The sequence below is a fragment of the Anomaloglossus baeobatrachus genome, chromosome 1 (genome assembly GCF_048569485.1).
Source record: "Anomaloglossus baeobatrachus isolate aAnoBae1 chromosome 1, aAnoBae1.hap1, whole genome shotgun sequence".
Lineage (NCBI taxonomy): Eukaryota > Metazoa > Chordata > Amphibia > Anura > Aromobatidae > Anomaloglossus > Anomaloglossus baeobatrachus.
In genome coordinates, this window is record NC_134353.1 from 889,748,536 (window position 1) to 889,775,205 (window position 26,670).

At 44.3% G+C, this 26,670-nt stretch overlaps 1 protein-coding gene across 1 annotated transcript in view; it reads right to left on the reverse strand.

The window, feature by feature from the left end:
* The window catches only part of PARP8 (poly(ADP-ribose) polymerase family member 8), a 411,775-nt gene that overhangs the window by 168,327 nt on the left and 216,778 nt on the right, over window positions 1–26,670 (reverse strand). Inside the window, exon 4 of the mRNA XM_075326712.1 lies at window positions 25,894–25,980. Within this exon, the coding sequence (XP_075182827.1) occupies window positions 25,894–25,980 (87 nt within the window). The remainder of the gene's footprint in view (window positions 1–25,893; window positions 25,981–26,670) is intronic.

A 26,670-nucleotide genomic window follows, 5' to 3' on the forward strand; every position in this document is an offset into this window, starting at 1 on the left:
GCTGCCACCACCATGTTTGACAGTAGGGATGCTGTGTTCATGGTGATAAGCTGTGTTGCTTTTACGCCAAACATATCGTTTGGCATTGTACCCAAAAAATTTGATTTTGGTTTCATCTGATCAGAGCACCTTCTTCCACATGTTTGGCGTCTCCCAGGTGGAAAAATGGCTTTCTTCTTGCCACTCTTCCATAAAGGCCAGATTTGTGCAGTGTACGACTGATTGTTGTCCTATGGACAGATGGACAGCTCTCCCACCTGAGCTGTATATCTCTACAGTTCATCAGAGTGATCATGGGCCTCTTGACTGCATCTCTGATCAGTCTTCTCTTTGTTTGGGATGAAAGTTTAGAGGGACGGCCGGGTCTTGGTAGATTTACAGTGGTATGATACTCCTTCCATTTCAATATGATCGCTTGCACAGTGCTTCTTGGGATGTTTAAAATTTTGGAAATCTTTTTGTAACCAAATCCGGCTTTAAACGTCTCCACAACAGTATCACGGACCTGCCTGTTGTGTTCCTTGGTCTTCATGATGCTACCTGCACTTTAAACAGAACACTGAGATTATCACAGAGCAGGTGCATTTATATGGAGACTTGATTACACACAGGTGGCTTATATTTATCATCATCAGTCATTTACGACAACATTGGATCATTCAGAGATCCTCAATGAACTTCTGGAGTGAGTTTGCTGCACTGAAAGTAAAGGGGGCCGAATAATATTGCACGCCCCAATTTTCAGTTTATTATTTTTTACAAAAGTTTAAAATAAATAATAAATTTTGCTCAACTTCACAATTGTGTCCCACTTGTTGATATTTCACCATAAAATTTATTTTTTTTAATCTCTATGTTTGAATCCTGAAATGTGGGAAAAGGTTGAATAATTCAAGGGAGCTGAATACTTTTGCAAGGCACTGTACATACATAGACTAATCCAGCTGTTCTGCAGTTTGCAAACTCCCGATTAACAAAAGTTCTCCCTGTCGCAGCACTAGTGAATGTTTTTGAGGGATCAGAAAATTTGTAGAAGCTACAGGTCCCACATCTGAAGGTCCCAATAGGTCTTCTATCTAGCCATGTGCTTGCGGATCTAGGCAATTTAAAATGGCTATGGACCAAATAATCCCGAATAGACCTTCCCCTCCTAAAAGTGACCGATGGTTTCAATGTCAATGTCTCTGTCAATTCCCGATCTGCCCGTAAGATGTTCCAGTGCCGTCTCAGGATGTCCATAACCCTTTCCGACTGATCATCAAATGTTCCAATTAATATAGTCAGGCCATCAGATTCTACCTTTTTACGGGGTATGAGTAGTTTAGTCCTATTCTTTCCTTTGGCAAAATTATAGGCCTTAGTGATCACCTCACATGGATATCCTCTGTCTCTAAATCTGCATCTGAGGTTGTTGGATTGTGTCTGAAAATCTCCAAGGCCTGAACAGTTTCTCCGTAAACGAAGAAACTGTCACTTTGGAATCCCTTTCGTAAGGCTGACCGAATGACAACTTTCGCAGCGTAGCAGACTGTTAGTCGACGTGGGTTTCCTATAAATACTTGTGTCCAAGTAGCCATCCAGGTTCCTTTTGATTTATAAGTCCAAGAAAGAAATTCTATCACCCCCCCACCTCAAAGTTGATTCTCAGATTGAGACTATTAATGTTTAGATGTTCAATAAAAAGTCTAAATGAATGATGAGCCCCCAACCATAGGACGAGGATGTCATCGATGTACCGTCCCCAGAACAAAATCCTGGTGGTCCAGATGACATCCTCGTCCTTGAAGACTACCGTGTCCTTCCACCAACCCAGGAGCAAATTTGCATACATGGGAGCACAAGGTCTCCCCATTGCTGTGCCCCTGAGCTGGTGGTAAAATGTCTTTTTAAACAATAAGTAATTGTGTCCAAGGACAAATTTAAGTAAAGACCCCATCACACACAACGAGAACGTTAACGAGAGCGTTGCTGAGTCACAGTTTCTGTGACCTAGCAACGATCTCGCCAGCGATTTTGTTATGTGTGACACCTACTAGCGATCAGGCCCCTGCTGTGAGATTGCTAGTCGTTGCCAAATGGTGCAGACCATTTTCTTCAAAGGCAATGTCCTGCTGGGCAGGACGCATCACTGTGTTTGACGCCTACCAATGACCTCCTAACAGGGTCGTAACATATATAACAATCCGCCGAGATCGTTATACAGGTCGCTCATCGTTACTGCGTCGTTGGTAAGGTCTGACTGTGTGACAGCTCACCAGCGACCTCCAAGCGACTTACCAGCGATCCTTATCAGGTCGTATCGTTGTCGGGATCGCTGGTAAGTCGTTTTGTGTGACTGGGCCTTAACTCTATGACAAAGGCATTGTGAGGTCCCAGATGACTCCCTCACATCTTCAAAAACTACTCTACTGCCTCAATGCTCCTGTCAAGAGGGATACTACTGTAGAGGGCTTCAATATCAATTGATGTCAAGATGGTATTATAATAATAATAGTAATAATAATAATAATAATAAAAAATAATACATCTTTACTTCTATAGCGCCAACATATTCCGCAGCGCTTTACAATTCAGGAGGTTCATATACAAACAAATAGCAGTTATAGAAAATACAATAATTAGAGTATGGAAAAAAGAGACAACCCTGCTCGTGAGAGCTTACAATCTACAATGAGATGGGGGGGGGCAAGGTACAAGTGCTGGTATCCTGCTCCACATGAATCCCTTCAAGTTTACTAATCAAATCAGCACTATCCCTAATGTATGATGGTAATGACGTCACAAATGGACGTAAATGTTTGTCCAGATATACACTAACATATTGACACAACGCTTCAATAGCAGATACTAATGGGCGACCCCTCAATGGAACAATCCCTTTGTGCATCTTTGGCAATGAATAGAATGTTTCTATTCTTGGGTATTTCAAATACATGAACTCCATCGCATTCTTTGAAATTAAAGAATTATCCAGAGCGCTCGTCAGGATCTCCAACAGTTCTCTGGCATAGACCTTAGTGGGATCCCCACTCAAACGTCTCAGAGTCATGGAGAATAGTGTAACACATCTTGTTATACTTCTCTAAATCAAGGATGACTTGATTATTGGGCCCACTAGTCTACAAATGTCATCACGCAGCCACCCAGAATTGTCGCATCCATTAGATGTGACATTACTGGTGCTTTACCTGGCTCATCCTAATGACCCTGGTGCGGTGGTAATCGGTGTAATGTAAAGAGTTAATGATAGCTGGGATAGTCATGGGACCTCGTGTGGATTACGTTGGATTTGGTTGGTCAATAAATTGGAGAAAGAGCGTGTTTTTTTTGTATTTTATTTCAAATAAAGGATTTTTTAATGGTGTTTGTGTTTTATTTCTTTTTACTTACAAGGTTAGTAATGGGGATGTCTCATAGCCCCCACATCATTACTAATTTAGGGCTTGATGGTAGCTGTCATTTGTTGACAAATCACAGCTGTGATTAACCCCTTATATTACCCCGATAGCCACTGCACCAGGTCAATCGAGTAAAGTGCTGGTATTTGCGCATCTAATGGGTGCAACAATTCTGGGTGGCTGGGGGCTCCTATTTTTAGGCTGGGGATGGCCTAATAACCATGCACCTCCCCAGCTTGAGAATCGGATTTATCATGGCTGGGTATCAAAATTAGGGGGAGACAACCTGTTTTTTAATTATTATTTATTTAAATAATTTAAAAAAGCTGCATGGGGTTCCTTGTATTTTGATACTCAGCCAAAATAAAGTCATGGCTGGAGGCTGCAGCCTGTAGCCATCTGCTTTATCTGTGCTGGGTATCACCATATGGGGGGACCCTACGCCATATTGTGCAGCAGCACTGACAAACTGAGCAATCATAAAATGAGTCTGCAGCAGCAATGACACTGAGCGATCATGAAGGGAGTCTGCAGCAGCACCGACACAGTAAGCGATCATATATGTTCCTCGCAGAATAGGTGATGACTGTGGAGGGCAGGGAGTTTAGAGAGATTTGAAGCTGGTTTCTCTGTACAGACACCAGCTTCTGGGGCTTATGTTTTTTTAAGTTATATATTCCTTAATTTTCATGTCAACTAATATTTCCCCTTCCGTATATGAAGAGACAAACGCAGGCAGTTTTTTGTTTTTTTCTTAGCTGCCATCTTTTCCCCTCCCTACATAAAAGAGCCCCTGTCACCATTTGCTTTCCACCTGCCCCAATAAAAAAAAAAAATACAACCGCAAGGGTGAATACAATGATAACAATTGCAGGTATTTTCACACTGGTAAGAAAGATCTGTAGCAGAAGAATCTGCTCAAATTGTGTGGACTTTGTTGTTTTGCAGAAATACTGTTAATCTGCTCCTAGAGCTACCAACGTGAGACATGTAATGACTGACAGTCTGCTCTCCTGATCTATGTATCTCACAATGGTAATGGCCCCTTTCATTTATAATAAGCTCTGGAGGCAGATTCTCAGAGAGATTGGAGTTCGGCCCATATCCTGGAATGGCTTATTTACTTATTAAGAAAAATGTGGTATTCTCCGGAAATAGACATCGGATTGCAGGTAAAAAAATATCATTTTATTCAGTTTCCTAAGAACTACATGCCCATATAGATGGCAATTGCATTTTTAAAGACAACATATTAAAAAAAAAAAGATGCTTTATACGCGGGCACATCAGAGCTGTGGTCACATGATGCTGCAGAGGACCGGGGCAGCGCTGGAAATGGCAGAAAACAGCAAAGAGGAAGTATTATAGATGCAAAACGTGTAATACATAATTGATGACCAAGGACTCATCCAGTCAGCTTTTACCAACTGAATTTGGTCAGATGAGAAACAAAAAAAAAATGTCTCTGTTTCTCTCCTTAGTAGACAATGAAAAACAAACAATACTGGAATGGCATACGAGTGCGGTCTGATTTTTTTTTTCACAGATCCATACACTTGCATTGCAGATTTCACAAATTAAAGGGAACCTGTCACCAGTTTTCTAGCCTATAAGCTGCAGCCACCACCACCGGACTCTTATATATACAGCATGTTAGAATGCTGTGTAAGAGGCCAGGCCATAACATAAAAAACACTTTATAATACTTACCTAAAGGTGGCGCTATGGGCCATATAGGCGTCTCCGTTGTCCGGTGCTGGCGTCGCCTCTTTCGTCCATCTTCGTCCTCTGCACTACAATACTTTGATCTGTCCTGCTCAGGACCTGAATGCGGGTGAGTGTGGATGATGTCGGACCCATCATGCACCGCAGCTAGAGAAGAAGGAGAACAAAGATGACCGAAAAAGACGGCGCCGGCACCGGACAACGGAGACGCCCATAAGGCCCACAGCGCGACCGTTAGTTAAGTATTATAAAGTATTATGTTATACCCCCGGCCTGGGATCTTATATACAACTGTATTGACCCCACGTCAGTAGCAGCCGGGCTGCTCGAATCCGGACCCGCAGTGTGACTTGAAAGATTCTCCGGACCCGGGGATCATGCGGACACTCCGAATGACAATGACACAACCGGGACTGGGCACGGATTAATACTGAGACTCAAGGCCGGAGCTGACTTCCGGGTTGGCTCTGCCTCTGATGCAGCCGGGCGGACTGCCGGGGCCGTTCTCGTCATGCGTGTGGCCATCTTCGTGGCCTGGGGTGACGTCATCTTTGGCGTGGCCGGGCTCAGTGCTGGAGGAGATGTCTTCCGGGCTTGGGCTTGCTTGTAGCTAGTGTGGGTGCTGGAGCGGTGGTATGCTCTTGGCCTGAGGACCTCCTTGCCGGGTCCTCGCTGGCAGATGTAACGGGTACCGCTGCCGTTGCTTGGGGCAGCAGACCGAGCGGGGCACTAGCTACAGGTTCGGGCAGCAAGGGAGGCGACGTGGCGGACGGGGGCAGTCCGAGCTCCTCAGCCTGATGGGCCAGTCCCTGTGGGACATAGGGGCGTGGGTCGCTTACCCGCTCCTCCGAGACCATCTCCACTTCGGGGGCTCGAACGGCTGCAGCCATGTCCCTCATCTTGGCTGTCCATCTTTTCAACAGAAACTTGGCCTGGGCCTGGATCTTATGGCACATCCATTCTGTTTGGGCTTCCACCCAGTCGACAGTCCCGGGAGCAGGGTTGCCGGACCGGTCAGACACCCTTCCACTTTAGTGTCCAGGAGCAAAAGATGGCAGAGTCCTGGTGTCCTTGCCCTTTATCTCTTCGGGTCACATGTCACAGCTTATCTGACCGCCCCCCTTGGTCTTTTGTGAGCACTCTTTTTGCTCTGCTTTTTTTAGTTTCGTTTCTGCCCTCAGGGTATTCCTTCCGGCCTTGTTCCCAGGGGGCGGGGCTTCAACTTTGCGCCCTTTCTCGGGGAAGAAGACGCTGGGTTGTCCTTTTTCGTGCCCAAAAATGGCGGCAAAATGGCGGCTTTTTAGAATTTTTGCAGCGGCGTACCACTGACAGTCCAGAAGAGGGCACACTTCCACCAGGTAAGTGGATGGGTAAGAATTTTATTCGTGACGCCAAGTTTTTGAGGTGTACCGCCCTCACGTCAGTAGCAGCCGGGCTGTTCTGGTCCGGACCTGCAGTGTGGCTCGAGGGATTCTCTGGACCCGGGAGTCACACGGACACTCCAAATGAAAAGGGGACATATTTGTACGGGTCTTGCCGTAGTCAGTCTGTGACGCCACCCACGGTGTGTGGTGAAGTATGGCACCACCGCTGCTGCTGTGGGACACCCGAGGCGATGGGATGGCAGCTGGTTGTTAACCCCTCCGTAGGTAGGGATGGTTGCCCCGGGACCCGGTGACTTGGTGCAGGGGACGGTGATGGCAGGAGCCGGCGCGCCTGGTCAGACCAGGGAGTCTCAGCTTATTCACGGTTAAAGAAATCAGACAAGTCCAGTGATTAACCAAGGTGCTGGTGGCCGGCCGCCGTGGCCGGGTGTACTCTAGTCCCCCACCCGGGCTGGTGGTCTGTGTCACTTTCCTCTGCACTGTGTTGTGATGTGGTGGACTTCCCGGTGTGGAACGCGGGAATCCGCTCCCGGTACTACTGTTGGGAGCCGTGCCCGTCAGACGCTGACCCGTGGGATCTACCGGGCCCTGGCGGATGCCCTATCCCTCTCTGTGGGTGGTTGTCTACTTTTTGGGACTTAGGTTGGGACAGGACCTATAATCCTGCCCTCAATTAGTTAATTAGCTAGACTGTTGGTTCCGGTCCTGGCTTCAGGGTCCAAGTATCCACTCTGTGCACGGTTTCCGGGTCAGTTCTCCGGTGTCTGTACCAGCGGGCTCCAACCCTGCCCCGGTCCACCTCGGATCTCTGGCTGCCGTCTTCCCGTCTCCTGCTAGACACGGACCACTGTCTGCCACCTAGCCAATGCACCAGGGCTCCAACCCCAGCGCCTCTGCTCTAGAGCTTCACCTCCTCCACTCAACTTGAGCTCTGCACTTGAACTCGGCTACAACTCAGCTCACTGTTTTTCCGCCCCGGGCTCTCCAGACCCCTAGGTGGGCGTTCCCCATCCGCCTGGTCCCGCCCACTGGTGTGCCTGTCTTTCCCTGGGGGGGGGGTGACTAGGGTTTCAGGTCGGCTGATTGTAACCCTGTGAGGGAAGGTGTTATGCGGGGGCCTAAGTGTGTGACTACCTGGTTTTGCCAGGGCGTCACACAGCATGTAAGAATGCTGTATTTGGGGGCCCGGTGGTGGTGGTGGCCACAGCTTATAGGACAAAAAAGTGGTGACAGATTCCCTTTAAATATCTGTTCCATGTGAACGGGTTCATTCACTATTTTTGGGATGAGTGCTATACCTGAAATACACGGAGAGCACTCACAGGCACAAAAAAGGACCCCTGAATGAGCCCTAGCAGGGGAGGCAACCACATGAACTGCTGAAGTTGCCCTTTAAATACCGTATATAAATCTAATAATATGGATATGTGTGTATTGTTATATTATGATCAGTGAGTCTTTTCTCGGACTTTGTTATTCCTCCTATTTATGGCAGCAGCAGCAGCTTTGTATCTTTGGTGTGATAGTATAATTCCTTACACAAATCAACAACTTTGGCTGCATATGTGCATTTTATAGCTGAATGTATAGCCATAAAAAATGATTCATGGTTTATGATCAAGCTTATTTGGAAGTGTGTATTTAAATCTACTTTCTGTATATTTTACGTGGCATCAAAATTAGTGGCCCATGTAAAGAACTATAAAAATTTTTTTAGCTGTGATCAGCCAACATGAATGATGAATGGCGTACATTAAAGTCACAGTGTACGAAGTGCTCGCTTTAATGGAGAATGCATCAATGGGGCATTTGGAGGAACACTGTTACTTGTTTTACTATGAAAAGCACAAACAGATATTATTGTATTCCGCCTAATTGTGCACAAATGTTAAATATGACTTATTGTACGAACCAAGAATTTGATGATAAAGCATCCATCAGCAGGTTTTTGGAAGCTAAACTAGAGGCAAAGACCCTGATTCCAGTGATGTGTCACTTACTAACTGGAGTGCTTGCTGTAACTTTACAAAAATTCGTTTTATCAGCAGGAGATTATCATTTGAGGATTAGTTAACCATGCTGCCCGGTAGTCCTCCATATTATTATTATTATTATTATTATTATTATTTATTATTATAGCGCCATTTATTCCATGGCGCTTTATTTTCAAGAGCCCTGTGTAACCCCACCCCATCACTGATTGTCAGCTTTCTGCTTATGCACAATATACATAGAAAGCGGGCAATCAGTGGTGTGGCAGGGGTTATAGAGAGCTCAGCATCCAGAGAACTGATAGATCTGTAGCAAGGAAAGCTGCAACAAGCAGCCCAGTAAATAGTAAATCGCTGGAATCATGGTCTCTGCCCCTACATCGTGCTGCTTTCGGATCAGATAGCAAAATTCTATTGATAGATTCCCTTTAATCATTCCAATTTTGCCAGCTATAAACACAATATCTTGTTACATCCTAGCAAAATCATTGACATGCCGTAATTCACATCTTAACCACTGGGTGGAATCCTATAGACACATATAATATAAATGTTTCTCAACAGAGTATCTTATATGTGTCTGACCAAATAGGAAGGGAGCTGTCAGACAGGTGGGGTGGGCGGAGGGGTGGTTTATAAGTAATCAGGTCGCAGTTCAGTCACCTCATTTATATCCTATTATTTTTCCCTCCGACATTGGCTATTTGAATTTTGTATTCATTTGTTTGTTGAAAAGACTGCTGGTATTTTCCTTCCTCTCCAGAAGGGGGCATACTTGGACTACTTCATCCACGCAGATTTTTTATTCTCCTTTTATTATTACAATTTACCCCTAGTTTTCACCTATAGGGTGTTTACATGGTTTGTTTCTCTCCCTATGTAAAGGGGATCTGCCACCACCCATCCGAGACCAGCATAATGTAGAGACAGAGACCCTGATTTCAGTGATGTGTCACTTACTGAGCTGTCTTCTGTCATTTTGATAAAATCAATGCTTTCTCTGCTGCAGATCTAGCAGTTATACATAGCTCATGAATATGCTGGACTACCTGCAGCACACCAACTAGTCCTGTAATGATAATCTACTGCTGATTAAACTATGATTTTAATCAAAACTACACCAAGCAACCCAGTAAGTGACACATCACTGGAATCAGTATCTCTGCCCCTACATTATGCTGCTTTCAGATTAGTTGGCAAAAACCTGGGGACAGATTCCCTTTAATAGTCATTAGTTCCCCCTTTCCCGCCTGTTTATAGGTGGAACTGTGTTGTCCCCCACCTTCCACTCCTTTATTTTTGCTTTATCTAATTTTGATATTTATTTAGGAAAAACAAATATATAAAGTTTTTTACTGTTATGCGCAATCCTGTTACCCTTTATGTGGGTAATAAAATTAATTGTCATGTAATATATGTTAAGGAATTATTACAGCTAGCTGTATGTGAGCAAGCAGTCTGTGGTAGAGCAGCAAAGACGAACATGCCTACAAGGGGTCCGGCAGCCGGCGTATGCCGGTAAGTCTCCAACCCAACAGTTTGTAAGGAAGTGGACTGGGTGCTGCTGCGTTCATTCGCTTGAAGACACCAATCACATAATTATATTCTCATGTAGTGTAATGTGAATTGTGCCCTGCCTCTTGTGTCCTGTGCCCTGCCACATAAAACTGTGATATGTAGATGTGATATTTGCTCAGACAGTGAGCAGGGTCAGAGACAGTTAAGTGTTGGTCCTAGCCCAAAATGGGAGGGGTTAATTGATTGGGTAAGAGATGGTTCGTTGTGGAAAAGTTAGTGAAGACACAATGTGTGACAGATACGGATGCATGGTCTGTAGGCAGAGATGGGCGAACATGTTTGAATTCGGTGGCTCCGGTCATACTTAAAAGAAAAATCTTGTTTAAGGCCAGATTTGAACCTGAACATGATCACGGATGCCAAATCCCATAAAAGTCCATGGGCATATGAACATGCAGTATGTGCTGTAAAATGGTGGTAATAACGGCAAGGGGGCTGTAAAGCTGGAGAATTATACTTATCGAGTCGCCAGCAAAGCTTTCACACTGCTTCCTGGTCCACTCATAAGCTCTCATGCATATTCACTGCTTTCCCACCCATCCCCTGTGACAGTGTCTGTGATTGGTTGCAGTCAGACTGCCGTCGTGCTGGCGTGTGTGATTGGTTGCAGTCAGACTGCCAGCAAGCTGGCGTGTGTGATTGGTTGTGGAGTGTAGAAATAAATAATTGGAAAAAAATGACGTAGGGTCCTCCGTATATAGATACCCTGCACAGATAAAGCAGATAGCTACAGACAGCAGCCCCCAGCTCTGTGCGTTATTTTGGCTTTGTATCAAAATACGAGGGACCCCATTTAGCTTTTTTTTTATATTTAAATAAATCATTTAAAAAACGGTGTGCGGTCCTCCCAATTTTGATACCCAGGCGAGATAAAGCCGAAAGCTGGGGGCTGGTATTCTCAGGCTGGGGAGGCCCATAGTTATTGGGCCACCCAGCCCCAACTCACTAGTACCTTCCGTAGTTTGAAAATTATTCTGTAACCAAATCCATCGGTATGTTTTGCAACAATGAGGTTGCAAAGGTCTTGAGACAGCTCACTGGTTTTACCCATCATAAGTTGTTTATTGAATGGCACCTTGGTAATGAGACACATTTTTATAGAACATCAGTTGAACCAGCTGATATTATTATTCACTAAATGTTAGGATTGGCAACTGATAGCTTTCAGCTGGTGTCATGACTTTCTATGGCTTTTTGCATCTCTCTTTCCTTATCTATTCAATATTTTTTACCCAAGTCACAAGATATGGTTGGTTTGTTACCAACATCTGGTGAGAAATTCACGTCATATGCAACTTTAGAAATATATTTACTTAGAAAATTGGTGACATGTTGAATAGTTATTTCACCAGCTCTATATGCCCCGATAGAGCTTATGGAAAGGTTGTCCAGTTGTGAAATCACAACTCTCGGCATGCTCTGTTGTAGTCAAAATCGTTTTGGTCGCAAAAGAAAAAAATCTGCATTGATAGCTTTAATGAGGAGGAAGACCCTTGTTTTTCTAAAATATATATCCCCCAGCCCGGTCTATCTATGATGTAGAGACTGAAGCCAATCTGTTATATGAAACAACTGTATACTATCTTTCTCTTGATCTATAGGGCTACTGACATACGGTGCCTTGCGAAATTATTCGGCCCCCTTGAATTTTTCAACCTTTTCCCACATTTCAGGCTTCAAACATAAAGGGAAAAAAAAATGAATTTTATGGTGAAGAATCAACAACAAGTGGGACACAATTGTGAAGTTGAACGATATTTATTGCTTATTTTAAACTTTTGTAAAAAATAATAAACTGAAAATTGGGGCGTGCAATATTATTCATCCCCTTTACTTTCAGTGCAGCAAACTCACTCCAGAAGTTCATTGAGAATCTCTGAATGATCCAATGTTGTCCTAAATGACTGATGATGATAAATATAATGCACCTGTGTATAATCAAGTCTCCGTATAAATGCACCTGCTCTGTGATAGTCTCAGTGTTCTGTTTATAGTGCAGATAGCATCATGAAGACCAATGAACACAACAGGCAGGTCCGTGATACTGTTGTGGAGAAGTTTAAAGCTGTATTTGGTTACAAAAAGATTTCCAAAACTTTAAACATCCCAAGGAGCACTGTGCAAGCGATCATATTGAAATGGAAGGAGTATCATACCACTGCAAATCTACCAAGACCCGGCTGTCAAAAATTTCACTGCAAACAAGGAGAAGACTAATCAGAGATGCAGCCAAGAGGCCCATGATCACTCTGGATGAACTGCAGAGATCTACAGCTAAGGTGGGAGAGTCTGTCCATAGGACAACAATCAGTCAGTCGTACACTGCACAAATCTGGCCTTTATGGAAGAGTGGCAAGAAGAAAGCCATTTATCAAAGTTATCCATAAAAAATGTTGTTTAAAGTTTGCCACAAGCCACCTGGGAGACACCAAACATGTGGAAGAAGGTGCTCTGGTCAGATGAAACCAAAATCGAACTATTTGTGCACAATGCCAAACGATATGTTTAGCGTAAAAGCAACACAGCTCATCACCCTGAAGACACCATCCCGACTGTCAAGCATGGTGGTGGCAGCATCATGGTTTGGGCCTGCTTTTCTTCAGCAGGGACAGGGAAGATGGTTAAAATTGATTGAAGATGGATGGAGCCAAATACAGGACCATTCTTGAAGAAAACCTGTTGGAGTCTGCAAAAGACCTCAGACTGGGACGGAGATTTGTCTTCCAATAAGACGATGATCCCAAACAAAGCAAAATCTACAATGGAATGGTTCACAAATAAACGTATCCAAGTGTTTGAATGGCCAAGTTACAGTCCAGACCTGAATCCAATCGAGAATCTGTGGAAAGAGCTGAAAACTGCTGCTCACAAACGCTCTCCATCCAACCTCACTCAGCTCCAGCTGTTTGCAAAGGAAGAATGGGCAAGAATTTCAGTCTCTCGATGTGCAAAACTGATAGAGACATACCCCAAGCGACTTGCAGCTGTAATCGCAGTAAAAGGTGGAGCTACAAAGTATTAACTTAAAGGGGATGAATAATATTGCACGCCCCAATTTTCAGTTTATTATTTGTTATAAAAGTTTAAAATATTTTTTTTTTGTCCTGCTGGTGGTCTATAATTATTACATTGTATTTAACAATGGTGGTGTCAGATAGTATGCTATACTTTTATGTACTATTGGGTATATGATTGCAGTAACGGATGACATTTATGTTCTGCATCCTACCTGGATTTATTATTGTATGGTACATCTAGTATAGTGGTATTCGGAATTTCAGTGTCAGGTTCCTGACATGGAACCATGTATTGGGGTGTTCGTTGATTATACATATTTCAAATGTTTTTAACCCTTTCACTGTCTTGTGTGGATTCTATGTATGCACAAATTTTTGTACCAATAAAATATTTTTTTGAATTGAACAAAAACGCATTGGTTGATCCCTATATACAGCAACTCTTTTTCTCCTGTCTTAAAAAGTTTAAAATAAGCAATACATTTCGTTCATCTTCACAATTGTGTCCCACTTGTTAATGATTCTTCACCATAACAGTAACATTTTTTATCTTTAGGTTTGAAGCCTGAAATGTGGGAAAAGCTTGAAAAATTCAAAGGTGCCGAATACTTTCGCAAGGCACTGTATTTTCAGAGCACTGCAATGCAATAATTGAAATATGCCCTTAATGCCTGACAGTAGCAATGGATTTATCCAAACGTCTGATGTTCATATAGGCTATTACAGAGTAATGAACACTTCCAAGTGCGTTTCCAACCAATAGCCTCAGGTTAAAGTTCCAAGATTTCTAATGCCTGACCATTAAGTATGGACTTGGCACTCTGTAACACAAACATCTTCAGCACTTGCCATTCTGCTGCAGGTTTTCTTGAATTTACGATTATTGCAGTTCTACATACCCATACCCTACACAATATACTTCAAAGATAATACATGTTCTAGAAGATGAAGAATAGGTACTAGGAGCTCTGAACAAACCACTAACCAATTTCAGATTTAATGGTGACAACTTAAAGGGATATTCTCCTCCCTCCATCACAGCACCCTAAAAAAGGTTACCCCTTATCTACAGGATAGGTGATAACTTGCTACTCACTAGCGGTCTAACTACTAAGACCTCAGTGAACCTGAGATCAGAGCTATAAAACCCAGGTACATACTCTGCAGCCTCATCCCGGATGGAGCGAAGGTTTGCATTGTTAATAGGACCACCAAGTACAGCCCTCGGCTTTCTCCTGCAGTCCCACAAACAATAAATGGAATAGAGTTCAGCCACTCTCAGGATCATTGGGGTCCAGAAAGTTGTAGAGGACCCCCCAGAGAATAGCAAATCAGCCCCTTTCTTATGGATTCCATATGAATAAAGGATAACTTTTTGTGATTCAGTAATTGCAAAATCTTCACAATGTTAGGTTACAGCCTCACAGGTTTTTTTTAAGAATTATAATAGCTCAGGGTTCATAAGTGTGTTCCACTACTGGACGCCCCTTGTGATCAGCAAAAATCTATAGTGGCATTTTGAGATTTCAAAGTACAATAGCCTCCTCAGGTCCAAAGGGTACTTTACACGCTGCGACATCGCTAGCGATCTCGTTAGCGATGTGAAATTCTAGATCGCAAGTGCGATCTTTTGAAATCGCTTATTTTACGCATGTGCGATCTCGAAAGATCGCACTTGCGATCTTGAATTTCACATCGCTAACGAGATCGCTAGCGATGTTGCAGTGTGTAAAGTACCCTTAAGAGATCTATGTAATAATATACACAATTTGCATTGTGAAATCTAGCAGTTGTGTCCAGTTTATTATCATACTGCTGGCATCATTGGATAAGCACCGAGGTCGGCACAAGCACTCAGAAGAATCTGTAATTAGATCAAATCAAAGGCACAAGTGGAGACTTTTTGCCCAATATATCACTTATGATTTACGAAACTTACTTTTCTCTTTTTTCCGTCAAAATGGTTGAAAAGTTCAAGAATGAATGCAAAATAAAAAAAATGTTTTTAATTCATTTGCTACACATCCAAGCCCTTTCCACCTCCTGCCGACCCCAAATCAAACATATTTCCCGGATCCATACTTTCCTTGACCAAAGATCTGCAACAACCCTAGTGCATGCCCTTATTATCTCCCGGCACGACTACTGCAACCTCCTGCTCTGTGGCCGCCCTTCTAACACTCTTGCACCCCTCCAATATACCCTAAATTCTGCTGCCCGACTAATCCACTTGTCTCCTCGCTATTTCTCAGCCTCTCCTCTTTGCCAATCCCTTCACTGGCTTACCATTGCCCAAAGACTCCAGTTCAAAACCCTAACCATGACCTACAAAGCCATCCACAACCTGTCTCCTCCTTACATCTGTGACCTAGTCTCCCGGTACCTAGCTTCACAAGATCTCCTCTATTCCTCTCTTATCTCCTCCTCCCACAATCACATACAAGATTTCTCCCGTGCCTTCCCCATACTCTGGAACTCTCTACCACAGCATATCAGACTCTCGCCTACTGTGAAAGCTTCAAAAGGAACCTGAACCCTAAGACCAGTACACCACTGTGCAAATAGCTCTGTCCCATCTACTGTATCCTCACCTATTCCTTGTAGACTGTGAGCCCTCGCGGGCAGGGCCCTCTCTCCTCCTGTACCTGTCTGTGCCTTGTATTGTTCATGATTATTGAACTTGTCTATGTGGGTCCCCCCTTTACTCATCCAGTTTTGTCCGATTTCAGAGCCCGGAAGAAGAGCTAGTCAGACAAAAGTGAACAGGTAGTAGGAGCTGCATGTAAGAAATCAATTCTGTGACCCGCTGAGATCTGCGCTGATAGGAGAAGCTCAGGTAATCGATGCATATTGAAAAGTTGTTTAATTTTAAGAGTTAGAACAAATAAAATGTGGTTACAAAGAAGTGAAAAATCCCTTTACAGCTAACTTCAGATTATCACATTACATAAAAATGTCTATTGAATGGAACCTGGAGGTACCATGCAGGAACCAAAGGCCTTGACTTCATGGTGCGTACAGTGCGACACGTGCCCTGGTTAGTGTTAGATGGATGGCGGGGTGCGGTGGCAGTCGTGGCAGATCCTGCCATCTTGCTGCAGCGCAGCCCTGGGTCTGCTCTCTGCACCGCATCTGCCCCTCTAGTGCAGGGGAAGGGTTGCTGGGACTTGTGGTGTGGGGCACTTACTTGCAGGCAGGAGGCCAGGGATAATTCTATGTTTGAAACTGCTTCCCAGCTGCCGACTGCAGCAGGTCCCAGTGCCCTCAAACACCACACAAAGATAGTCTCTCAAACAGGAACGATTCTTTACTGGTCACAGATATAGCCAATTCAACATCACGCTAGCGGCCTGCATATCGCTTTCCTCTCACTACAGTATCATCTTGTAATTCACACAGTCCTTGGGACGCATACTCTGGGTTTACTCTGTCGTTGCCATTAGCAACCAGTACTTCACTCAATTTGTCAGCCAGCCACTTCCCTGGTACTCGGGCCTACGAGCCCCTTATCCCCTCTCTCGTGCTTCACTATTACGGGCAGATTCAAGAATTCCTTCAGGGTCCCGTCATCCCACCCACAGGGATTTCGCTATAAGTTATGACAAGATCTTTAGGGACGGCACTCCTCTGGTTCCGGTTTGCCAGGACCTGCTCCCACCAAGGGAGCCCACTGACCATCAGCTAAAAGAGGGGGTTCTCTGGGTATCTGCAGGGGGTGGCCACCATTCAAGACACCCAAACTTCACCCTCTTGGAACATGGTTTGGATAGCGCAGCTCTCACCAGGGCTTCATGTGTCCGGCACCGTGATTCAACCCAACAGGTCAGATTAATTAGATTCTCTTGGGGGCTTCTTCACAGTTTACTCTCTTCAGGGACTCTCCTGATCTTCCCTGTCTGCTCCCCTTATTTGTGCTTTATTGTCCTCCTACAGTAACCCTTTCCTGCCTAGCAGGCACCAGGTAAGTGGCTATACACAGGGTGGCCACCTAGTGGCCGCATACACATATTATACAAATATATAACACAATACCCTTAGTATATGACAGGTTTGCCGGTCTGGGGTGGGCCGAGCCCTACACCCCCTTACATTAGTATGTGAGAAAAGGACTAGCTACACATAGCAGGCAAAAGGTAGATCATGGTTAATGAGGTAAGCTAGTAGCGATGAGACTGTGATGAGTCCCCTGTGCAGCAGTGCCCATAAGGCTGCTTTCACACCTCCGGTTTTTGCTATGCGGCACAATCCGGCACTTTGCAGGAAAATCGCAACCGTTTTTTTTTGCTGCCGGTTGCGATTTTCCTGCATAGACTTTAATTAGTGCCGCATTGTGCCGCATGGCCTTGCGTTCCGTCCGGTTTTTGCCGCATGCGGCAGATTTAGCCGATGCGGCGGCCGGATGGAACGTTGCCTGGCACGTTTTTTCGTGCGGCATAAAAAACCGCATCGCGCCACATTTGGCCGATGCGGTGCATTTTTCAATGCATGCCTATGGCGACCGGATGCGGCGCGATGCGGCAATAACCGCATCCGGCCGCCGCATGCGGTTTTTGCCACTGCGCATGCTCAGTAGCATGCCGCAAGCGGCAAAAAACGGACTGGCCGCAAAGGAAAAACTTATGCAAAGGATGCGGTGTGTTCACCGCATCCGTTGCATAGCTTGCACAGCCGGATTGAGCCGCAGAGCTCAAGCCGGATGTGTGAAAGTGGCCTAAGACTGGTAGGAGCGCTGCTGTTTTCAGCCATTTTCATGAAAGAAATATTTGTTCATACAGGTGGCCGGTCCACATCTCGCGAAATGTATGGATGCAAGACAACTCATCTACATTTTGCCATTTAAAGAACCATCTGTATATATTACTGCACTATTTAAAATTTTGCAAAAGAAAAAGAAAAAAAAACATAAGGATATTTTAGTATTAGCACTGACTAGAGGACAACCTGCCCCTCCTGTATCTGGCATATTACCGAAGACGCTCAGAAGGTATCATAATGTTCTTCAGCATTCTGCAAAAGTCGAGGTCAAATACGTTAGATCTAAAACTGCTGTAGACATAACATTATACCCGTCATCTTATACTTAGATTTGTACTTGCTTTGTGCAATGTGCACTGTTAATCTATTGTTATTATTTATTTATTTTTGGGACATAATACTGGACAGGATTCAGGACAGGTTTTTAGTTGTTTAACCTCATTCTTAAAAACAGGAGCTGTGCAGTATATCCAGTACAGTTAAGCAAAAAGATTTGGCCTTGCAATGTCATCACCATGACTAGTGATGGGTGGACCTGCAGATACTCAGGGTCGGCAGGTTCAACCGGGTTTTAAAAAAAAACAAAAAAAAAAAACACGTTTTCAGCCCAAAATTGATCCTGGATTTCTCCCCATTAAAGTCTATTTGAACCAGAATCTGGCGCTTTAAAATGGTGGTAGAGGGGATAGGGGGATTAGAGCAAGCACATTATACTTACCTGTCTCTTGCGCAGCTCTAACACTACTTCCAGAGCCGCTCATTATCCTTCAAACATATGCACTGCTTCACCCGCCCAATGGCAGTCCCGGCATCTCTGATTGGCTGCAGTCAGACGTGACCCCACCCTGTGTGACAGCGTGTATCACTGCAATCAATTACAGATGCCGGGACTGCCGGTGGGTGGGGGAAGCAGATCATATGTATGAAGGATAAGGAGTGGCCCTGGAAGTAGCATTACAGCTGCGCAGGAGACTGGTAAGTATAATCTGCTTGCTCTAATTCCCCCATCCCTTCTACCACCATTTTAAAGCACCGGATTCTGGTGCATCTCCTAGCTAAAAATAAAACGCATCAAAACTGCATGTGTTATGATGCTGTTTTCATGCATTTTTTAACAGGAGATGCAGATTTGGTATAGGAATATGGTGTATACATTTCAGCATCAAATCTGCATCTCTTGGCAAAAAAATGAACTAAAGCGGTTTTGATGCTGTTTCAGAGTGGTTTTCTGCCCGGAGGTGCAAAGTTGGTGCTGAAATCTTGTGCAGACATTTCAGCTCCAAATCTGCACCATAACCAAGTTAAGCGCACGGCTGGGGGTTGCAGCCTGTAGCTTTATACTTTATTCGTACTGGGCATCATACACAACACCAATGTTTTTATTTGTTTATTTTTACATTATAGTACGCACACAGTGTCTGTGATTGAAAGCAGTCACACAGGGCGGGAGCGTAGTCTGACTACACCCAATGGGAGATGCCGGGACTGTTGGTGGGTGGGGGAAACAGTGCATATATATGAAGGATAATGAGCGGCCCTGGAAGTAGTATGCGCGCCCCGGAAGTAGTCTTACAGCCGCGTAGTACACTGTTAAGTATAATGCACCTGCTTTTCCCTTTCTTTGTTTTTCTTTCCTTTCTTTTTAAAAATTACATGAGTTGCCAGATCCAGATAGGTACCAGAGTTCCCTGAGAACTTCGTAGGCTCATGGCCGCCACTCGGGTACTTTTCAATTTGCGCGGATCCAGACTTTACAGTGGATCCGCCCATCACTAGTCAAAACACAATTCACACATGATGTCACCCAGGGCCTATGAGTCATAAGGGGTGCAGCCGACAGAAGGAAGCCCAAATGGCTGTGGTTCGGCAGCCAAAGACTACTGCCAAGGCCACTGGAACCAGGGTTCAGCTACATTTTTTGATCAACAATAATATCCAATAATAATAATAATAATACAGGGCATATGAAAATTATTAGATTAGTATTATTATTTATTTAAATTTTAGTATCCTCCTCCATGTAGTTCCACATTATTAATCACTTAGGAATGGACTCATGCAAATGGCAAATCCCTACTTAGCAGTATGTCCACAATGGCTCCGACTCCTGGGTTGTTGGTACTCATTCCTGTTTCAAGGACTCAAAGGTTATGGTATGGTATGTATCACATGAGATATTCACTCGCGTGTATTTTATGTTACTCTTATAGCCTTAGTACCCTCACATAAGTAGATAGGATGACAAACGTCCTCTTTACTGGATTAGATTTGACAAAAAGATGGTCGTCTAACCATCCAAGACAGGAGAAAGTAATATTCCTCACGGCTTTACAAAATATGCAAAAATTGCAATCATGAGAGAATTAGCAACTTAATTAGGTTAGATCCACAGGTCAATATACCTATAGCTCATGATCTGTAGTTAGCTTGTCTATGTATGGCACCTATTAAGGGCTTAATTGGATTCGATTGGATAGGTATAATAGGGCACCCACGATGTGAAATAATAGGAAAAAGTCCTAGGTATGCAGGTTGGGCCTTTTGTCTGTCCTGATAAACGTTGTGCCCACGAGTGCCTGGAGGTACCTATCTATCTACTTATGTGAGGGTACTAAGGCTATAAGAGTAACATAAAATACACGCGAGTGAATATCTCATGTGATACATACCATACCATAACCTTTGAGTCCTTGAAACAGACCATATGTTTTGGTCGAAACGTTGGACTTGTACACATACTACATTTTTGATATCCTCACAAGAACAATAAAATCATTGAAACGAAATTTTATCTTTGGAAATCATTTTATTGAGTGTGCCGGATTCTTTACATTTTAAGGATTTGAGGTGGACCCAGATCTTCTCAGAGGTAGTCACCATCAGGAGACTGTCATCTGCTCTTACCATTTTGGTACTGGATGACTTATGTATTTTGAAGCTGCCTGAGCTCCTCACTGTAAAGCCCCTTTCCCACGTCCGTGTTTAAACTGGTGCAAGTCACATGTACCGGTATGGTCATCCCTGTGACATCCGTGTGTAATACATGTGACGTCCATGTTTGCATACGTTTGACATCCTTGTGACTGGTACCGGTAAAAACTGCATGATACTGAAGGAACTGGTTTTTTAATGTGCAAAAGATGGTCAAAGCCTAAAAACTTATAGATTTAGATAGATAGATAGATATAGAAAGATAGAACATATAAAATAGATAGATAAATAAATAGATAGATAGATGGAAGAGATAAAATAGATAAAGAGATATAAAGAAAGAAAATAAGAAAGCACATATAAAATAGACAGAAAGAAACAACAGATAGAATAGCTCAATAGGTATAGAGATAGCTAGCTTGGCCAGCTGTTTTACAGCATTTTGATTTTTTAATTTGAAAAAAAAACAACAAAACAATGAAGTGGGGTCCCCCCAATTTTCATATCCAGCACAGGAACAATAAAATGGAGGGGGCCCCACGCCATTTTTTTAAACAAAAAAAACCCCTAAAAATTAAAAAAATAAGCATGGGATCCCCTCTATTTTTAATAACCAGCCAAGGTACAACAGCTGATGGCGCGCCTCGCTTCATTTGTTGCGTGGAGCTCACAGTGGGCAGTCATGTTCTTTGATGCTCACTGTAAAAGGACAGGGATGTAGCCATGCTGGAAGCGTCAAGGGACCTCGTGTGGATTACTTCAGACCTGGAAGAGTGTGTGTGTGTGTGTGTGTGTGTGTGTGGGGGGGGGTAATAAAGTGGTGAAAGAGGGCTTTTTTGTCTTTTATTTCAAAATAAAGGATTTTTTGGATGTTTGTGTTTATTTACTTTCAATTACAGATTAGTGATGTGGGGGTGTCTCATAGACACCTGCCATGACTAATCTAGGACTTAGTGGCAGCTATGGGCTGCTATTAACTACTTATTACCCTGACTGCACTGCACCAGGGCAATCGGGAAGAGATGTTAAAAGTGCCAGGACTGTCACATCTAATGCATAAGGCAATTCCGGGCGGTTGCTGGCTGATATTTTTAGGCTGGGGAGAGCCTAATAACCACAGGCCTCCAAAGTCTGAGACTACCAGCCCCCAGGTGGGGGGCTTTATCTTGGCTCAGTATCAAAATAGGAGGGGACCACATGCCATTTTTTTAGAATGATTTATTTATTTTACTGTATGATATAGACTCGCCCACCGGCGTTTGTGACTGGTTGTAGTCAGATAGCTGTCATTCAGCATGGGGGCACATCTGACTGCAACTAATTACAGACACTGGTGTGCGGGGGAAGCAGTGAATATGTATAAGTCTAATGAGATACTCTGGAATAAGATTGAGAGGCCGCAGGAGCAGTGTAACAGCCACACTGAGCCGATCAGTAAGTATGAAGAGCTTGGAGAGACAGAGGGAGAAAGAATGAGTTTATCCTGGAACAATGTGGGCTGACCCTATGACACTGCACGGCCAGCCAATCATAGTAATGCTACAACCAAGATGGCTGTGGCATTATTGTGATTGGTTAAGAAGCCCAGCATGTTTAGTGGTTGCAAATCAGGCGCCAATCCTGCTGGGCGGGATACACAAATATCACAAAGTGAGTACACAAAAACTCCAAATTGTAAGGAGTAACCCAAATACTGTACTATCTGTGCGAGTAGCGAATAGAAACGATTACACTTACTCATCAATACTGACCACAACTTAATTTACCACATCCTCCTTTAAGACAGTGGTGGTCACATATTATATGTGCCCTATGTTTCCCATAGACCGACATGAGAGGTGGTCATGCAACACACTTCAGTGCCATTAACAGTGCCTTACTGCGGAAGCCTTAAGCGGGCTTTACACGCTATGATATCGTTAATTAATTATTGTCAGAGTCACAGTGTTTGTGACGCACATCCGGCATCATTAACGATATCGCAGTGTGTGACACTTATGAGCGACCTTAAACGATCGCAAAAGCGGTCAAAATCGTTTGCCGCGGAGAGGTCGTCCTGAAACAAAAAATTTTTTGGTTTTCTGGTTATTAGCGATGTTCTTCGTCGTTCCTGAGGCAGCACACATCGCTGTGTGTGACACCGCAGGAGCGACGAACATCCCCTTACCTGCCTCCACCAGCAATGCGGAAGGAAGGAGGTGGGCGGGATGTTACGTCCCGCTCATCTCCGCCCCTCCACTTCTATTGGACGCCTGCCATGTGACATCGCTGTGACACCGCACGAACTGCCCCCTTCGAAAGGTGGCGGATCACCGGCCAGAGCGACGTCGCAGGGCAGGTAAGTCCGTGTGACGGGTTTAAGCGAGGTTGTGCGGCATGGGCAGCGATTTGCCAGTGTCACACAACCGATGGGGGCGGATACGATCGCTTGCGCTCTCGCTAGTGAGATTGCAGTGTGTAAAGCCCGCTTTAGTCTCGATCTTTCTCTTTGTCCATCTCTCTCTGCCTGTCTCTCTCTCTCTCTCTTTCTCTAAAGATGGGGGGCACAAAAAATAATTTAATATTAATGGAAGAGTAACCAAATTAATTTTAAGATGGGGCAAAGTGGCTAGTTTAACATTAAGCAAATTAGCTAATTTGATATTAAATGTGGCACTGTGATGTTTCATCCCCTTGCCCCTACCACCTCACCCTGTGTTACATACAATGTTTTCTCTTTAGCTTATACACAATGTTGTTCCTGATTAAATACTATATCCTCCCTAATTTTTATACATGTTTTTTTTATTAATTTTGGGGTGTAATAAATAGGGTCATATAGAATATAATAATAATATTTATTCATTTATTCCACAGCATTTTACATACACTGGCAGAGTCAAATGTTGTTGCTTGGCCGATGCATAAATAGACAATGTACAAGAAAAGAATTTGTGTAGCAAGTCACAAGTCCTGCTTTTACTTAAGGCCGCTTTACACGCTGCAATATCGTTACCGCCCCCATCGGTAGTGCGACACAGGCAAATCGCTGCCCGTGGCGCACAACATCGCTCAGACCCGTCACACTACTTACCTGCTTAGCGACATCGCTGTGACCGGCGAACCGCCTCCTTTCTAAGGGGCGGTTCATTCGGCCTTCACAGCGACGTCACTAAGCGGGCGCCCAATAGAAGCAGAGGGGCGGAGATGAGCGGGACGTAACATCCCGCCCACCTCCTTCCGCATTGCCAGCGGCCACAGGTAAGGTGAGGTTCCTCGTTCCTGCGGTGTCACACATAGCGATGTGTGATGCCGCAGGAACGACAAACTACATCGTACCCGCAGCAGCAATGATAATTGGGAATAGGGGGGATGTCACCGATTAGCGATTTTGCACGTTTTTGCGACTAAGCAAAATCGCTCATAGGTTTCACAAGGAACGACATCGCTAAAGCGGCCGGATGTGCGTCACAAATTCCGTGACCCCAACGATATCACAATGTCGTAGCGTGTAAAGCGGCCTTTAGAGGAGGGAGGTGATGATGGTGTGAAGCAGTGACAGGTGTCATATATGAAGGTCGCTATGTTTACTCAGAATGTGCTTGGAGACCTTGTGAGACCTGCAGGAGTGTGGTGTAGTCACTGCTGTGAGTGCAACACAAAGTAAAAGAGTGTGAACTTGATCAAGATATTTGACTAAGTATTTAGTTTAAATAAACCGGTTCATGCTTTTATTTTTGGCGAGTTCTGTAGGTTTGGCAGTGGGACGGAAATCTCCCTCCAGTCCGGGTCTTGCAATGGGCTCATGTCTGGGGAAATACATTTATTCCTGCAGAGCACAGCAAGGTGTGTCTCAGTTGGGATCCAGGCTGTTGGAACAGCAGGTGCTGTGTGGAGCAAACACAGGCTAGCACTGAGAAACCTGGACATTATAAGCGAACCCCTGCACCCAGGATTACAGTAGTGGTGCAAGAGGCAATCTGGACATTTATTGGACTGCATATACGTTATCCAGCTGCGTTCTGGGTTTCCAGGTCTGTAACACTTGTGTGGTGTAAATAAAAAGACTGTTGGCGTGAACAAGAACCTACTTGACTGGCTCTAAGAAGCCGCTGCCTCATAATGGGCAGAATTTGCCTCATCTGCACCAAAATCAGTCCTGACGGTATCCTTCTAGAGATTGTCACTGACAGAACATAGAATATCAATAGACGTAAATGAAATCTAATGCAAGATACTGAAGGATATTGTAGATCACCTTCCCACAGAAGCCAATCAAATTGTCACACTGTACAAAGGGTTGGTAGGATGTAGTACAGCGTATCCCCCACTAGGTGGCAGCAGAGTAGTGAAGGAGAGGCAAAGAAACAGAAAGACAGCTGAAGTACAGCAGAGTAACTTCAGCAGGCAGTTAACAGGCAAACCAACAAGGGGCAAAAGAGTAATCAAATAGTCAAGAGTCTAAAGCCATGAAAGTCGAGTCACTACAAAGGGAGGATCAAAACCAAGTTAGAAAACAGATGTGAGTAGGAAGCTGGGAGATCAGGTATACAGAGGGAAAAACACACAACAGACAGAAGCGGGAAGTCAGGGACCGGGACAGACGGATGAGCGGGGAAGAGTGCAAGTCAGGGCACAGTAACAAGGAGTCAGATCAAACAGGAATTCTCACCAGAGCCAGTCACAGGCTGCAGAGCAAAACTATAACCAGCACCAGGATGCAATTGCAGAAACCAGATATAGTGTCTCGGAAACCAGAACGAGACTGATGGGAGTTAACCCCTCACATGATCAAGACGGGTCTGTGAAACTCTGGAGCGGAAAATCCCAGCCCTGGATCATGACACAAATGTCTTTTTTCCCAGTTTTCATTCTCACTGGGTCTTGCGGCACAGATAGCAGCAACTGACTTAGTTGCTGTTATGGACAAATACACTAGATTTTCTTGCACCAATTTTGATAACTGTCCCTCGTTGTGCTGCAGCCAGCGCTCGCTCTCCGTCAGTGATTTCTATAATAACCATATCACTTACTATTGATACTAAAGGTTCTGGAATTGAATATTCAGTGATTGACTGCAAATTACAAATCCAGAGAACACAAACGCGTCATATCGCAGGTCGGCGTTTTTTACCTGTTATCCTGTGGAAAATGACTGGGATGGGCTCTGTGGTGACTAACACATCTTCATCATTCTCTGAGCTAGACACATACGTGTTATCTGAAAAATATCAAATAAAATATATCAAATGTAAAATGATAAAACATAAAATGATTGCCTTTACACAATAAAAAAGATCTAAATATTTTCTCTGCTTTAAACATGGAGCTACATAAAACTGCAAAATACACAATTATTTCCAGAGAAACATTTGTTACAATATACATACAAGATTTTGGGAATTTTTATTTTTTTAATCTAATTTACATTGCACAAATATTTAAAGGGTTAAACACAAAATCATAATATGGTCTCAGCTTTCTGTATATACAGAATCAACCATTTGCACCTAATGCAACAAATCTGCTCTGAGTAATGCGGGCGTCACACGGGACGATCTATCGTTCGATCGCACAAGCGATCGTACCTGCCCCCGTCGTTTGTGTGTCACGGGCAATTAGTTGCCCGTGGCGCACAAAGTCGTTAACCCCCGTCACACGTACTTACCTCCCGGACGACCTCGCTGTGGGCGGCGAACATCCTCTTCCTGAAGGGGGAGGGACGTTCGGCGTCACAGCGACGTCACACAGCGGCCGGCCAATAGAAGTGGAGGGGCAGAGATCAACGGGACGTAAACATCCCACCAACCTCCTTTCTCCCGCATTGCCGGCGGGACGCAGGTAAGCTGTGTTCGTCGTTCCCGGGGTGTCACACAGAGCGATGTGTGCTGCCCCGGAAATGATCAACAAC